Here is a 15722-nt window from a genome sequence, read left to right as displayed (position 1 = left end):
CAAAGGCACTGTGGCCATGCCCCTGACACTGTGAGCCCTGCCCCAACCTCAGTGGCTCACGCCTGACCCGGGAGGTCCTCCTCTCCTGGGCGCTGCTGGCCTGTACCAAGTGACCGTGGCAGCCAGCTCCCTCATGGCAGCTGCGGGACCCCAGCTGGCATGGCCGGCGGACTTAGAGAGCCCAGCCAGTTGTTTGCTCAAATGGGGCCCACTCAGCCCACTCTGCGGGGGCTGGCGGGACGCCAGAGGAAATGATGGGAGGGTTTGGGTGCATTCTGACCTTAACCGAATTCCAGGATGATGATGTGTGAATAATATGGCTTTTTAAGCGTCAACAACTTGGGTGCTTTTTATAGTCAGGCCGGAGCGCTGAATGGGCCATCCCCCCATTAATCATTTAGCTAGTTAGATCCACTGGCAAACCATACCGGCATGACTCCATGGTATTACCCTCCCTTCTGTCAGCAGCCTCCCTTAAACAGATGTCAAAACTGCCATCAAATCAGCCCCAGCCCCACCCCCAAGCCTTCCATTCCCCAGGCTCGATATCCTTATTCTTCTGGCTCTCCTATCTATCTAAAGTGTTCACTATTTCGATGGTCTCTGCTGGCAGAGATCCTGGATTCCCCCTCCGCGGGCCACCCTGAACTCCCGGAGGGCACATTCCCACCCACCTGCAGGAGGAAGGAATGCATTCTGTGTGACATCCTACGGAAAATGCCAGGGAGGGGCACGTGGGTGACCAGGCCTGGAGCCAGGCCCCAGCACCCCAGTCCCGCTGGCTTCTCCCTCCGCCAGCTTCCCCTCCCTCCTGCGGGCCTCCGGGCCTTCCTCACCAGGACAGAGCCCTACCACAGCCTGGGCACTCACAGCGTCTCCAGATTGCGCAGCCCCTCGAAGCTGTGGGTCCCCAGATGCTGGATGCGGTTGTTATGAAGATGCCTGTGTGGGAAGGAAAGGCACGTCAGAATGGGCGCCCACAGCATCGGGCGGGGGGTGGGGTGGGGGTGGAGAGCAGACAGTGGCTTAAGCAGCAAAGTGGAGGCAGAAGCATGGACAGAGTGACCCCAGTGGTCCAGCCCTTTATCTCCAGGGACAAAATGATTGGCCAAGACTGACTTCCGAAGTTACGATCTCCAAGGCTGGATTAACCATGGGCTACACGGTTTTAACTGCCTATTGAAGGAAGATGCAAGAGGAGTGCCCAAGGCCAAGGCCGAGGCAGGCTCCCACTAAGCTCTTGGAGAGAGGCCTGATGGCAGGAGGGCTCCAGTCTGAGGCTTCTTCTACGGTCCTGCTCCCCAGGACCCAGCCTGCCTGACTCAGTGGCCAGACGTGCTTATGGGAGCCAAGAGCAAACCACTGCAGACAACATATAATTAAAGGCTAAGCTTTCTGTTATAGCTGGAGAGGGCTGTAGACAGGCTCAGAGATGGGAGACTGGTGAGACCAGAGGAGTCAGGGAAGGCTTTACAGAGGTGGTGATCCAGAGCGGGGCCTTGAAGGATAGGTGATGTGGACAGGCAGAGGGAAGGACATTCCAGGCAGAGTTAACAGGGGGACAAAGGTGGGGAGGTAGAGATGAGCACGTGTGTCTGCACAAGATGGTGAAGGGCTTGGCCAGAGTGCACACAGGTTGCCGAGATGTAAAAGATCCATTTGGAAGGCACTTCCAAGGTAAATAGCGAATTGAAAATAAGTGACAGAATGTTCTTCTCCTAATTCCTAATGAAAGAAGCAAAAATAGCAGAGACCCCTGTCTCCAGCCCAAATATAAGTAGCAACAAAGCAAAGACAGAGACATAAGTTAATGTAAATAAACTGCACAAACTGGCGACCAAGGAAAACTCTGGAACTCCTAATAATCTCCCCCTTTCTTCAGGAACTGAATTGGCAAGAAAACAAAATCCTGAGAATTTCCCTTAAAACCCCCCAATCTAAATAATGTTCTTTTCCCCTCCCTACTTCTGGCTTCCAGAGGAAACAGGTGAAACAGGGGAGTAAAATAAAGGCTCCAGGCTACTCACTGAATGGAGGAAATGACTTGAAGCCCAAGGGGATTCTTGGGTGGAGGGAGTGAACTCACACAGTTAATACACTCTGACTCTGCAGACAGAGCAGAGCCCAGGCTGTCTAACAAAGACTGGGCTCCCCCTTCAGAGTACACTCCCCCTGCTTCTACTACAGAAAAGCAGACGGAACCTCCTCTACCCACAATACTAGCCCACAAACTTTAGCTTGGAGGGGAGAACCTATGGGGCCCAAAGATGACAGACTGAGAACAACTTGACAGCTTTCTAGGCAGAGGCCAGAACAAAGGATTCACATGGCAATTATGGATGTACCAGGGAGACCGAGGGCGGGAAGAAGAGAGCACCCAAAAGCAGGTAAAGTTCCAAGCCAAGGAAAAAAATATAACTAATGGAGGGGGGCAGAAGGAAATTTACCACAGTGGCCTCCTGCTACAAAACAATCTCCCAAAATAATATTCCAAAGGCGGAATGTTAAAAATGAAAGAGAAATGGCATCGTGGACGACAAAAACAAACTTGGGACCCAAACTACATTATTAAAAAAAACTAGTCAAGAGATTTGAGCCAAGGAACAGGGTAAACACTGCTGAAAATTGAGTGGGTGTCAGAGAAAAAACTTGAGATAACCATGGCGAATGGTGGCTGAATGAGATAAAAAGGCTAAAACCGTAATGGATCGATGTAGGAGACATAAAGGTGATTCAACCACAGGGGTAATGGATGTCTCAGAGGGAGAGAATCCAAAAATGAGATGGGAGATATTTTCAAACATATAATACAGAAGAAAAATTCTCCAAAGTGGAGAAAGCAGGGAATCTGCAGCTCAGAAGCATCCGTTGTCTCAGGAAAATCAGATGCAGAGCATTCTACACTGTGACATATTCAAATTAATTTATCAAAGTTAAAGAATTAAAAAGCCTTTTCAGGCAGAAAAAGGAAGTCACTTAAAAGGGGAAGAAATCCCTCAGGCCTGCAAGGTGTTGTTCAAAACAAGAAAACCCCATCCAACATAGATGGATAGAGACGGGAGTCGAGAGAGTCATGGGTCCTGTATGCCTTCCCCATCCTTGTCCACCTGCACCACCAGGTTCCAAGGGGAGACAGACCCCTCCCATATGGAGTTTCTGATTTGATAGGGAAAACACAGCTCCTTGCATCCTGGGAATACACTATCGCCCCTTTCCAAGGGGTTTTAATTTTCTCCGTTTCCTCCATGCCTGTATCCTGACTGTCACCAAACTCTTATCATTTCTTCTGCCTCTTGCTGAACTCTGGTCTCCATTTTCCAGGCCCCTCCACCTCCCCCAGCATCTCTGGTCTACACCATCTCAGCTTCCTAAATATCTGGCTCCAGGGTTCCAACTTGCTGTCCCAAATCATTCATTCAGCCCGGACATCCTGGACACCTCCAGCAGCCCAGGTTGGGGCAGACTGTTGGGGCTTATGGTTCAAATGAAGAGACAAGATCTGTACCACTGACACCACCCGATTAAGCACTTTCCCGGGGTCTTGTCAGTGCTAGAGCGGTGATAGGAAGGAGTTGCATGCATATCAGAGCAGCCTGATACAAGTCCTGGATTCAGGTTGAAGAGAAGCCCCTCCTCCTCCACCCCACTTATCTACTGACACCTCCAGCCAGACCCTTGGGCACCACTTGGGTTTAACCAAACTTTCTTACTTCTTATCACACGGTCTTCCTTATCTACCTCCTGGGTCTTTCTGTAGCTCGTCCCGTAGTCCCTGGATAGCTTTCTCCAGCCTCCTTTCCCCTCTCAGGTGAGTTGGAGGCAGGACAAAGGGGTAATGCTTCTGGCCCTGTCTCACGCAGAGGGACCAGCTGTCCTTCAGCTTTGCTCCTGCCCCAGTAGGTTTTCTTTCTTTAGTCTCTTGTCCTTCCTTTTGCCCAGCGGGGCCCTCACCCCTCCTGGATCTGCAGCAGGCCAACTGTTCCAATTGCCTGGTTCCCAACCAGACTTAGGAGTCATTTCTGATTTCCCTTCCTCCTGGTCTTGTACCCTCTGAAAATCTCTAAATCAGATTGATTCTTCCTTCAAAACATCCCTCCGTCGTGTCTTCCCTTCTGTTCCTTCTGCCACCTCCTTAAACTAGACTTTGGTTGATAAACGAGAGCTCCCTAACTGTCTCCCCGTTCCCATCCCTTTGAATCAGTCTTCCTAAAATACCTCCTTCTCATCTTTGCCTGAAAACCTTCAAGCTCCCCTTCCCCAGTGATGGACAAAAGCCACACCTTCTGCTCTGACACTGTAAGTCCCTCCACCCACCTTTCCAGCCTTTTCTCCAACACTCTGCATGAGGATCCTCTGCTCCCACCAGACTGGCCTATTCGCCAGCCACCAAACACCCCAACTTCCCCTCAGTGTCTTCACGACACTGCTTGGAACACTGTCATTGTCTTCACCATCTCATTCTTCATCATCTTTCCAGGTCCAGGACCCACCCACCTTCCCCCTGAAGCCTTCCCTCTTACCCTCTACACTTGCTTTACCGCCCCAGTATTCCTACTTTGCATGGACCTGTATCTATCATCAGCTATCTTGGCATGCATTACATTACATCATTAACTGTCTTTTTCCACATTTATTCTGCTGTTTCAACTAGAGTGTCAACCCCTCCCTGGAGGGCAGCAGCTGTTCTCATACTTCTTAGAATCGTCAGTGTCCACATAGGAGTTCTGAAAATGCCTGCTGCTGTTCATTTGTCTGGGACCCATCATGTGATCTTCATTTTCCCAGTGTTGTCTCTTGCAGACATCTGACCCCATTCCCTCAGGGTGTCACAGGGATGTCACCAAAACTAGGATCAGTCACCTTGCTCTGTTTGCCTTGTGTAAATACTCTCAGTGACTTCCAGAAGGAGAGATGGAATGGCCATCCTGATAGAAAAACATGATCCATGAGGATATTCATCTTGGTTCTCTAGTCTCCCAGGACAGAGAATTAGATAAATTGGTGCCTGATTTTTCACCTTTCAAATGGATCTAAGCATCAACTGTTCTCTGATTTGGAAAATCACACCAGATTTTCAAGAGTAGGGGAGTCAAGGTTGCCATTTTAGCAGCGCCACTAACAGATATGTTCCCTAGCAATTAGTGTGTAACCCAAAGCAATTATACATGACCTCCAAACCCTTAGTAATTACCCTATGAACTTACCAATCACTCATAGCAATTAGCTGGGAACTAATTTGCACTCTAAAGTTCTCACTGGGGAGGCAGAGGTAACCCCAGTCCCCAATTCCTGCCAGGGATACTATCTCCCAGGTAATTACCCTGATGGGGTGTTGGTGTCTAATTACAAGTGATGGCATTTCTCTGGTTCTCCAGGCCTGGGAACTGAGATGAATTTATCCTATCCTGGTGCCAAAGCATCAGACTGCACCATCTGATTGTTGAATATGGTAGAAATCATTTAAAAGATTCTTGACTTGTATTCCAATTAGCTTGGTATAGTTATTATATTTGCATAGTGAGAAACAAATAGGTTAATTTCTGCTTACTGATGATGGTGTAAGAGCATTTCTACAGCTCTACTGTCATTTGGCCTCATGATAATCCCCATGGGGTCAACAGGGGATGATCATCCTCATTTTATAAAGGAGAAACTGAAGCCAGACAGTTCAGTAACATGTAGGGAAGAGCAAAACAATCCAGGCTTCCAACCCAACTCTGGAGTAAACATGCAGCCCCCAACAGGACCCCTCCCTCCCACCACCCCAGAGTGGGAGGCAGAGCAGCACTCACAGCACCACAAGGCTGGTGAGGTTCTGGAAGGCGTAGTCAGGGATGTGGCTGATGCGGTTGAGGGCCAGGGTCATGGCCTGTAGGGCAGGGAGGTTGTTGAGGGCCCTGACAGGGATCTCGGTGAGTGCATTGTCGTCCAGCCACAGGTGGCGGAGGGAGGACAGCCCTTCAAAGCTCCTTTCCGGGACCAGGGAGATGAGGTTGGCATCTAGGCGCCTGGTGGAAGAGAGGATGGAGAAGATCAATCCAGGGCAAGACGCAGAGCAAGGTTTGGGACTGGGCCGAGCTGGACCAGCCAGGACCCCAACAGGGCCTTTGAAGTACCCTAGGACTAAAGCTGCGACTTGGCCACCACTTATCCTATACCCCACCTGTTCAAGCTCCCATATTTTGCCTCCATTCCAACCCAGAATTCTTGATTCTTTATGCCATATGTTCCTATTTATGATACCAACTCTTCCTCTCAGACCCAGTGTTGAACCCATAGCCCATCTGTGGATAACCAATATTTCCCTCATACCCTCAGGCTTTTAAATTGATGGCCTAGCTCCCCTGCTTTGGGTGTGCCACTCTTCTTCCCAACCCTGTCCGGTTCAAGGTCATATAGTGGGGATGCTCCCACCATTTGCAGAGGGAAATCTTCTCCCTCTGGACCTAAGCAAAGAAAATGCCTCCCCAAAGACACTAGCCACTCCCTGTCACCCAACCCTAGTATCATTTGCTCCTAGTATATGAAGCTCCTGACAAGGTCCTGGGGCTTCTTGCTCAGGTGATTACCTATGGGAGGTCCCTATATAATACAGTTGAAGTCCTTGATATGCTACTTTTCAGAACAGGTGAACAGATGGTGGTGATCTTGTCTGTGCAAAACCAGAGATTCCTAGGTTTCATAAGAACTTCTAATGTAAATTCTAAAAGATCTAGAAGTTCAGCCCAGCAAGGCAAGCCCATCTTAGCTTTTTACAGGTGTATCCCATACGTGATGTCCTTTACCAATATGCTACTGTCTTCTGCCTCCTGGTCTCTTGGGCTGAAATCGGATCACCCTGGGTGGTTGGTCCCATGGGGACCAGACAAGCTGGCCTGTGACCATTGGTCTACTCCTAGACTTTTCTATCTTGAAGGGAGGCTTTGCCTTGAGGCATGGTTCTCCCACACGGTATATGGCACCTAAGTCACTGAAACCCAGCCTTTGTCCACAAAGGCACTAAGATTCCCTAATCCTGAACCTAAAGGACAATTGATGTGACTGGGAGTTCAGGGTGTGCAGAGGAAGGTCCAGAAGTGCTTCTATCTCTTCCCTAAGCCATTTCACCAGTGCTCTTCTTGCCAAACATCTTAAGCGCCACTTGGAGACACTCCCTGGCTTACCATCAAGGGGAATGGTGGACAGGCCAATGCTGTCCAATTCCTTAGATGGAAAAGCAAACTGACTGAGATAGTCCTTGAAAGCTGTGATTAGGAAAGACCTCCCACCCACATGAAACCTCACCTGACGGGACCAAAAACCTTTCAGTAGGTGCCCTCTACTGGCAAGGCATGTCACTCCAGATATAGTCTATACCAATGGTGGTCACCATACCCTTAATGGTCTGACTGACTGGAAGCTTATGAAAATACAGACTCCCAAGCCCCTCCCCAGGGTAGTCTAGTTCAGAAGGTCTGGGGTGGGGCCTAGGAATCTGTTTCTAAAGAACACCCTAGATGCTTCTTTGCACAGACAGGTTTAGGAAACATTGGATTAGTATCAGCTGCCGAGAAGACAGTGTCCCTGTGCTTCCTTATGTAGCTTACAATCCAGTGGGAAAGTCAGCCATATTCAGAGTGCAGTGATACGGGGGAAGCACAGGTGTGTGGGCCTCAGGAAGGGCCTCCCGGACAAAGTGATGTTTACATGCAGACCTGGTGGCCAAGGAGGAACCGGTCAGGGGAGGAGATGGGGAAAAGAATTCCAAGCAGGGCAAAGACATATGGGAAATTGAGGGTGCAGCGTTGTAGGAGACTGAAAGTGGTCAGGTAGGGCTGCAGGAGGGGAGAGAGGGGAAACAGGAGAGAAAAGTGTAAGGTGGAGCTAGCTGGGTGGGTGGAGCCAGAGCTTGCTGGGCCCTGTGAGCAATGCTATGTTCAGGGAAACAGGGAGCCACTGAAGGGTTTAAAGCGAAGGAAGAATGGCCAGATTTCTGTTTCAGAGAGATTCCTCTGTTGACCTTGTTGGTATAGGAGAAGGGCCATATTGGAGGCTGGAAGACAGGCAAAGAGATAGTTGCTTTACACAACCTCCTGGTCCAGAAAGGGATAGCCATACCCATAAAGCTTGAGAAGTAAATTTTGCCCCTCTGGTATTCAGTCCCAAAAAGTGTCCTCTCCTGATGGTGACCCCTGTTGCTCCTGACTCGGGAGAGTATGCTGCTGGCCTGGCAGGTTCCCTGTCACAACAAAGTCATCCAGCAATTCCAGGGGTCTTCTTAGCACCCCGTCAGAATGCCACTACCCTACTTACTTCCTCTCAGTGAGGGCAGCATCTTGGCCCCAGCTTTCTCAGAGACCACAGACAGACAGCCAAGCCCTGAATCTTAGAACTACACAGGCAGAGTGACCTTTGAGAGAGACTTAAGAAAAGGTAAGATTCAGACAAGGAAAGGTAGAAAGCGGGGTATCATGAGTGAAGGCCTCAAAGCAGGACAACACAGGGCCAATGTGGATGGGGGAAGTGGGCACAGATTTCAGACATCTTTAGGAAGTCAAATCAATAAGGCCCAACAACCCACTGGATTAAGGGGACCAGGACAGCTAGGGCATGGCTTGTCAGACAGGTCTGCGTCCTGCTCTCTGCCACTGCTTACCTAAAGGGTAGAACAGACCCAGGAGGCCTGAATCCCCAAGGTGGGGGTGCTCCCTCTCTCTCTAAAGCCTTGGGCTGGGAGCAATCCTATAGTGACAAGTGTGACACCAATAGCAACCGATGCTTCTGCTTACTGAGACCTTGTCATACGCCAGGTGCAAGTGTGTGATCTATGCTCTTGTAGCAATTCCACGACATAGGTCTGATTAGCCCCATTTTACAGAGAGATGAAGCCACCCAGGGTCCCTTAGCTAGTGAGCCACAGAGCTGGGGTTCCAACCAAGGTTGTCTGGTGCCAAAAGCCATGTGCCTCACCGCCGTGTGATGCTGGTACCGGGGGGCATGAGGAGGGCGGGAACCTGCTGCTCTATTTGACAAAGCCTGAGAATCAGGGCAGAGGCCATGACCGAGCCCCTGGTAGACAATGGCCCCGGGTTTATGGACAGAGGGAAGGTGCTATGCGGCAGACAGAAAGTGGCGCTGAGGCAGGGCAGGGGGGAAACCGTCTCTTACCCTGTGGCTTTGGCGGCATTTGGAAGCTACCTCTCATGCATATGCATATGTGTGAGTACACACGTGTGCCCATGCATGCACATGTGCACACTTTCACATGTAACCTATGGCCCTAATTACTCCACCTCCTGCATTTTGTGCAACCCAGAGGCAGGAGGGTCCGAGAGGGGTCACTTCTACCAGGCTGGGCCAAGCACAAGCCTGGCTCAGGATGATACTTCCCCAGGAAAGGGCTGGGCTGGATGAACCCCCGGGGCCCCTTTCTGCTCTATTGGAGAGAATTCCTCTCCCAGCTGGGCTTGTAGATCTCTTGGAGCGGGGTGGTGGAGCATGTTAGAAGGAAGGTGCCTGAAACCCTGCTCCTGATACCTGGGGACAGGGACGTGCCAGAGAGGGAAATCAAGCAAACTGACAAATGAAGAAGGTGGGATGAACACGTGGAAGAAATCAGTCAGATCTGAATTTGTGTTTAGGGTGAGCAGAATCCAGGTACGTCGCTCAGGCCAAGGTAGGCTTGGGCTGGGATGTGGACCCAGCATAGCGTTGCTGGATTTAGCAAATAAAAAGACAGGTTGCCCATTTAAATTTGGATTTCAGACAAATAACACATAATTTTGAGGATAAGTATGTCTCAAGTAATATGTGGATTGGAGCCCAGGCAAACCCGAATTTCAGATACACAGGAATAACTTAAAAAAATTTTTTTTAATGTTTATTTATTTATTTGGAGGGAGACAGAGACAATGTGAGCAGGAGAGAAGTAGAGAGAGAGGGAGAGAGAGAGAGAGAGGGAGAGTCCCAAGCAGATTTTCTCTCCCCAACACGGGGCTTGAACTCACGAAATAGTGAGATCATGACCTGAGCCAAAACTGAGAGTCAGATGTTTAACTGAGCCACCGAAGCACACCCACAAGGAATAACTTTTTAAAATTAGTAAGTCCCATGCAATATTCCTATTTTATGTGGTGACTTTAACCCAGGGGCTCTCGTGAGCAGGAAGGAAGTGTGAGCTTAGCCATCAGATCTAGTCACAAAGCCCCTCTCTTAACACTTTTGGGTTGTTTTCTTCAGCTATATAAGTTGACTACCTGCTCATCTCAGAGACTGAGGTTAAATGCAGACAAAACACCCCATTTGAGGCCTGCTACCCAGAATTACCTTTCCTTCTAACAAGGAGGCTATCCACAGGGGCCCTGGGGGCCCAAGGGAGAAACTGGGAATCTGGCAATTATGGATCCTCCTGGTGGGTTTGGCTGTGTGGACAGAGCACCCCCTTTGAGGTGGGCTTCCTGAGGAGCCCAGAGCGGAGTGCGGGAGGCAGCAGGGAAGAAAATGGAGCAGCACTGGCTTCTATTTTCCTCCTTCTCCTCTTATGGGACATACCCTCCCTCCCTCAGGGACCTCTGAACTTTGGGGAGCCCCCCAAGAAGTCCCTTCCACTCTCTCCCTGTATCTGAAATTCAGGTTTACCTGGGCTCCAACCCACATATTACTTGAGACATACTTATCCTAAAAGTTATTTGTTATTTATCAGAAATTCAAATTTAAATGGTCAACATGTCTTTTTATTTGCTAAATCCAGCAACGCTATGCTGGGTCCACATCCCAGCCCAAGCCTACCTTGGCCTGAGTGATGTGCCTGGACCCCCAGCTCACCCTAAACATAAATTCAGATCTGGCAGGATGGGTGCTGTCTGAGGAAGCTGCCTGACCCCCCTGAGTCAGGGTTCAGGCTGTCCTGAGGTCCCTCTAGGGCAAGTGGGCCAGGCTCCCGTGCATCTGGGTGGGAGACAAAGGAACCTGTAAGCAACCAGCAGAATTCTCCATTTGGGACTAATGGACTTTTTGAGCTGTTCCCCATCCGCAGGTGGGAGGGCCAATCCAGACGGACTCTGGTTTGGCAGGAAGAAAAGAGCAATTATACCAATTAAGCTCTGGAATAAAATCAACAACCCCCAACAGCCCTTCTCTTTCTCCCACGTGGGCCTAGCCTGCTTGAATGATTCCTGACTATAATTCTTACCTGCGGCAATAGGGCAGATTCGCTGGGACCTCACAGGCCAGTTTGGGCTTGCTTGGGCTCTGCAGAAACAATTTAACCTTTCTAGGGCTTATCACACTCCCCCGACCCAGAGCTGAGGCTGAGGCAGGCAAGGGGGCAGGAAAAGCTTAAGTGAAGGTTGGGGGCCCTTCCCTCCAAGTCCAAGTCCCAAGGAGCAGGTGGTCTGAAAGTCACCTGGCCATAGGACATTCCAGAGAGCTGGCGACTTGGGGGCCTGGTCCTGTTGGACTAAAAGGAGATAAAGACCTAACAGGAAGCAAGTAGCAGCAGAAGATATTTGGGTTAGACAGCAAGAAGTTGCTCACTGACAGTGACCCAGAAGGACAATGGTGTAAACTCAGAACCACATTATATCAGCCTAAAGGAGCCTGGCAACCTCACTCATTTTATATAAGGAACCTGAAGCCCAGAGAGATAAAGAGAAATGCCCAAAGGGAGTAGCAGGGCTGGGACTCAAACTCAGGGCTTCTTTCTACTTCTTTCCATCAGCCTGGCTTCCCTAAAAGGATAGGATGACAGAAAGATACACACCTCTCTCAGCTGCAGGAAGCATATTTATATCTGGAAACCAAAGTCCCTTACAGCCCATAGGGCGTTAGATTGACCTAATGGATTCTTTCTGGAATTTCCTTCTTTAATCCATCTTATTTCTTACCAGATCTTAGTCACATACAAGACTAGAGGGACAGATTCAGGGCTCCTAGTGGACCACCAGCTGATCCACAGATGTCACCAGGTATTCATTTAAAAGGGATCATGAATGTGAAGTTCCAAGCTCAGGGCCTGTCACATAGTACCTGCTCCCTGAACACAGGCTGGCTTTGAATCTAAAGGTCAGCGTGTCCCAGGGGAGGATAAAGAGGCCAGCAGGGAGAAGAAAGCAAGGGTCTTTCTGTTCTATTACACTCAGGTCATGTGTGACTTGAGTCCTTTCTCCAGGCTGGAGCCATGTGATATGAGAGGCTATGGTGATTATAGGACAAGATCCTTAGGAGCAAAGAGAATCTAGAAACCAGGATCCGTGAAGATAGATGGGCTTGAAGTAGGCTCCACAAGGCTGGGGACATTCAGGGAAGACTATTGTTTCTCATCTATCTAGACAGAATCTGTGTTTCTAGGGTCCCTTCCGTGATGTGGTCCCCCATCCTAAGAAAGTATCCACAGCCTATCTTAGGCTCTGGAGTATCCCTTTCCTTTGTCAGCCCATCAGGTTTTTGCAGAGAAGGAGAGGAGGGCCAAGGTGCCATTTCAGAAGTTCAGAGACAGCTTTCATCCTGTGACTGGCTCACTGAGTTTGGTGGTGCTTCTCTGCCCCAACTCTCACTCCTACCTAGCTACTTGCTTCTCTGCTTGAAGCTGTTCACAATGCAGGCCTTCCCCAGTAAGATGGGCTTGGGATAGACACAAAATGAAAATGGAAAACCCTTATTCAAAAATGATTAAGAATTTCAAGATGGCGGGGCGCCTGGGTGGTTCAGTAGGTTGAACATCCAACTCTTGATTTTGGCTCAGGTCCTGGTCTCATGGTTCATGAGATGGAGCCCCATGTCCGGCTCTGTAATGACAGCCCAGACCTTGCTTGGGATTCTCTCTCTCCCCCTCTTTCTCTCTCTACCCTCTCTCAAAATAAATAAACATTTTTTAAAAAGAGAGAGAATTTCAAGATGGCAACAGCAGAGCACTAAATCTTTTGAGCCAAAGTCCTGAATAACTGCACAGGCCACATGCCCACGAAGCCAGTACTGCTCCTGAGCTCAGAAACCCTCAAAAGCTGTGGGCCAGACCTTCTGTTCTCAATTTCTGATTGTGAGTATGAGGGTAAGGAAGAGGTTGGGGGTGAGGTACCTTGAGGACAAGGACTGTCTATTTGGCACCCAGTTGTCAACTAGCTGCTCTGAGCAAAACCCAGTCTGGATTTTCACCTCAAAAGCCCCAGTCCCCATCCCCAGCACATACAGGCACAGAGGTGACTTTCAGCAGGACAAGGGGGCAGTACAGGGGCAGGGAGCCTCTCAGGCTCTGGCTGGAGTGGAGTAAAGGCAGGGTAGAAGGGGGAGGATATTGAAAGTGAAAAAAGAACAAAAAGCAGCCACTATGGAAATGGTTATTCTGTGGGGAAAATATTCCATGTGGGAGCCGATCATTGCCTGGAGGGACCAACAGCCCTGACGGAAAGCCTGCCAGGGAAGGTGAGGGTTCCAGCAGAGAGCAGGCTGGCACCTGCAGAGTGGCGAGGAGGTGCTCCAGGGCCTTCCACAGGCAGCAGGCCCCAGCACCAGCCACAAGTGCCAGCCACCAGCCTCCGCATGGAGGGCCATGAGGCTCTAACAGTGTGTATGGGGGGTGCTCCCTGCCCATAGAATGCTCTGGCCCTGCTTATGGAGGGCTCGTGCATCTGGGGACCAGGCACACTCAACCAGCTTGGCCCCAGTACTCAGATGACTTTACCTTGAGACACACTGACACCCTCCCAGGCTCCCTTTGTAGAGACCACAGCCTGCCTCCTGTGAAGGCCCTTTGTGGTTCCATGAGGGACCCTGTAAGGTCTCTGCTACCCCCAAATATTTCCCCACTACCCACGGGGTTGCCTGAAATGCCCCCTCATTACATTAGTCTCAACTCAATCACTGTCATTCCTTTGGTCTTGAATTCAGTCGGATTGGATTTAGTTCAATCAAAAAGGATTAAAAAATTCAATCCGGTGGATTGGATTAAATCCACTAAACATTCACTGAATACCTACTGTTAGGCCAGTATTGTTCTCAGTTCTGGGATTCAAATAGTATAACACATAGTCCCTCTCCAGAGAAGCTCTCAGACTATTTATTATTTAATAAAAACAATATAAACTCTTTAGCTAACATTTATTGAGAGTTAGCTGATTGCCAGCTGTGTTTGGCATCTTACATATATTTTCATATTGAATCTCTACCCCACTCCGATGGAGTAGGAATCTTATTACCTGCGTCTTACATGCAGAAAAGGAGGCTCATGGAGGTGAAGCCATTTGTTTGACTCCAAAGCCTGTGGCTTTAAACCCACAGCTATACGTACTTCAGTCAAGTGTATAGAAAATGCTCAGGAAGCTGGGTCCCACTCTTTCTGTCTGTGAGAAATCCAGAAGACCTCACGGAGAAGGTGGCATTTGAGCTAGCTCCCAAGGGAGGAGGAGGAGTTTTCCTAAGAGGCAGTATTAGAAAAGGGGATGCAAGTCCAAAGGAGCAGAAAGGGCAAAACCACAGAGGCAGGGAGGGTGTCCGGTGAATAGTCAATGGTGTACACATGAGTGAGAAGGGTCCAGAGATGAGACAATGAAAGCTGCAAAGGGGCAGATTATAGTGGGTCACAGGTTAAATTGGCATTTTAGGAAGATCACTGAGGCTCCCATGTTGGGATTGGATTGGGAGGGATGGGTGAAGGCAGAGGGCGGGGAGAGAGTTGGGAGTCTGTCTCTAGTGCAGAATTCCAAGTTCTCCTTATGAAAAAGTAAGGCTCTTGGGGCACAGGCCCCAGGAAATCAGAAAAGGTACAGACAGGAGGGGTGTGAGGCACCAAGGGAAAGCAAACTGAGTTTTCCAAGACTGTCAGGCCAGGAACTCTGATGTAAACGCCTCATATCCCTCAGCTGCATAGAACAGAGGGGCCCAGGGCCAGCCACATAATTCTACAAGTCTTTCCAATGCTGCTCATGTCCTGCCGGACCTCAGGCTGCCCCATCATCCTGATCCCCTAGCTCACGGGGGCTGCAGGAAGTGAATGCTAGGCAAGTCCACCCTTTGCCTCAGCTAACAACTTTTATTCCTGTCTAGGATGGTAAAGGTCAGGGGAGGGAAGAGAGAACCTAGACAATCCTTGAGCCAAAGCTCTTCACCTTGAAGTAGACACCGCTCAGCCCAGGTTTATTGATGAGCCTTCCCCTTGGCAATATGTCAGTGCTTGTCCTGAAAGGCCCTTTCCATTCCATGAAAAGAAATCTCTTGGGAATGCAAGCTGGTGCAGCCACTCTGGAAAACAGTATTGAGGTTCCTCAGAAAACTAAAAATAGAACTACCCTATGACCCAGCAATTGCACTACTAGGTATTTATCCAAGGGACACAGGTGTACTGTTTCGAAGGGACACATGCACCCCAGTGTTTATAGCAGCACTATCAACAATAGCCAAAGTATGGAAAGAGCCCAAATGTCCATTGATGGATGAACAGATAAAGAAAATGTGGTATATATATACAACGGAGTATTACTCAGCAATCAAAAAGAATGAAATCTTGCCATTTGCAGCTACATGGATGGAACTGGATGGTATTATGCTAAGGGAAATTAGTCAGTCAGAGAAAGACAAAAATCATATGACTTCACTCATATGAGGACTTTAAGAGACAAAACAGATGAACATAAGGGAAGGGAAACAAAAATAATATAAAAACAGGGAGGGGGACAAAACAGAAGAGACTCATAAATATGGAGAACAAACAGAGGGTTACTGGAGGGGGGGATGGGCTAAATGGGTAAGGG

The 15722-nt window shown here is 49.3% G+C and overlaps 1 protein-coding gene across 3 annotated transcripts in view; it reads right to left on the bottom strand.

Moving 5' to 3' along the window:
* The window catches only part of LGR6 (leucine rich repeat containing G protein-coupled receptor 6), a 121994-nt gene that overhangs the window by 38553 nt on the left and 67719 nt on the right, over positions 1–15722 (bottom strand). For all 3 annotated transcript variants that reach the window (XM_058700223.1, XM_058700224.1, XM_058700225.1), the window contains 2 exons: positions 5793–6008; positions 871–942 (listed from right to left, as the gene is read on the bottom strand). In XM_058700223.1, the coding sequence (XP_058556206.1) occupies positions 871–942; positions 5793–6008 (288 nt within the window). The remainder of the gene's footprint in view (positions 1–870; positions 943–5792; positions 6009–15722) is intronic.

This window comes from Neofelis nebulosa, chromosome 15 (assembly GCF_028018385.1).
Source record: "Neofelis nebulosa isolate mNeoNeb1 chromosome 15, mNeoNeb1.pri, whole genome shotgun sequence".
In the NCBI taxonomy this organism is placed as follows: domain Eukaryota; kingdom Metazoa; phylum Chordata; class Mammalia; order Carnivora; family Felidae; genus Neofelis; species Neofelis nebulosa.
Note: the sequence above shows the minus strand (reverse complement) of the source record. Positions and strands in the feature narration are given on the sequence as shown.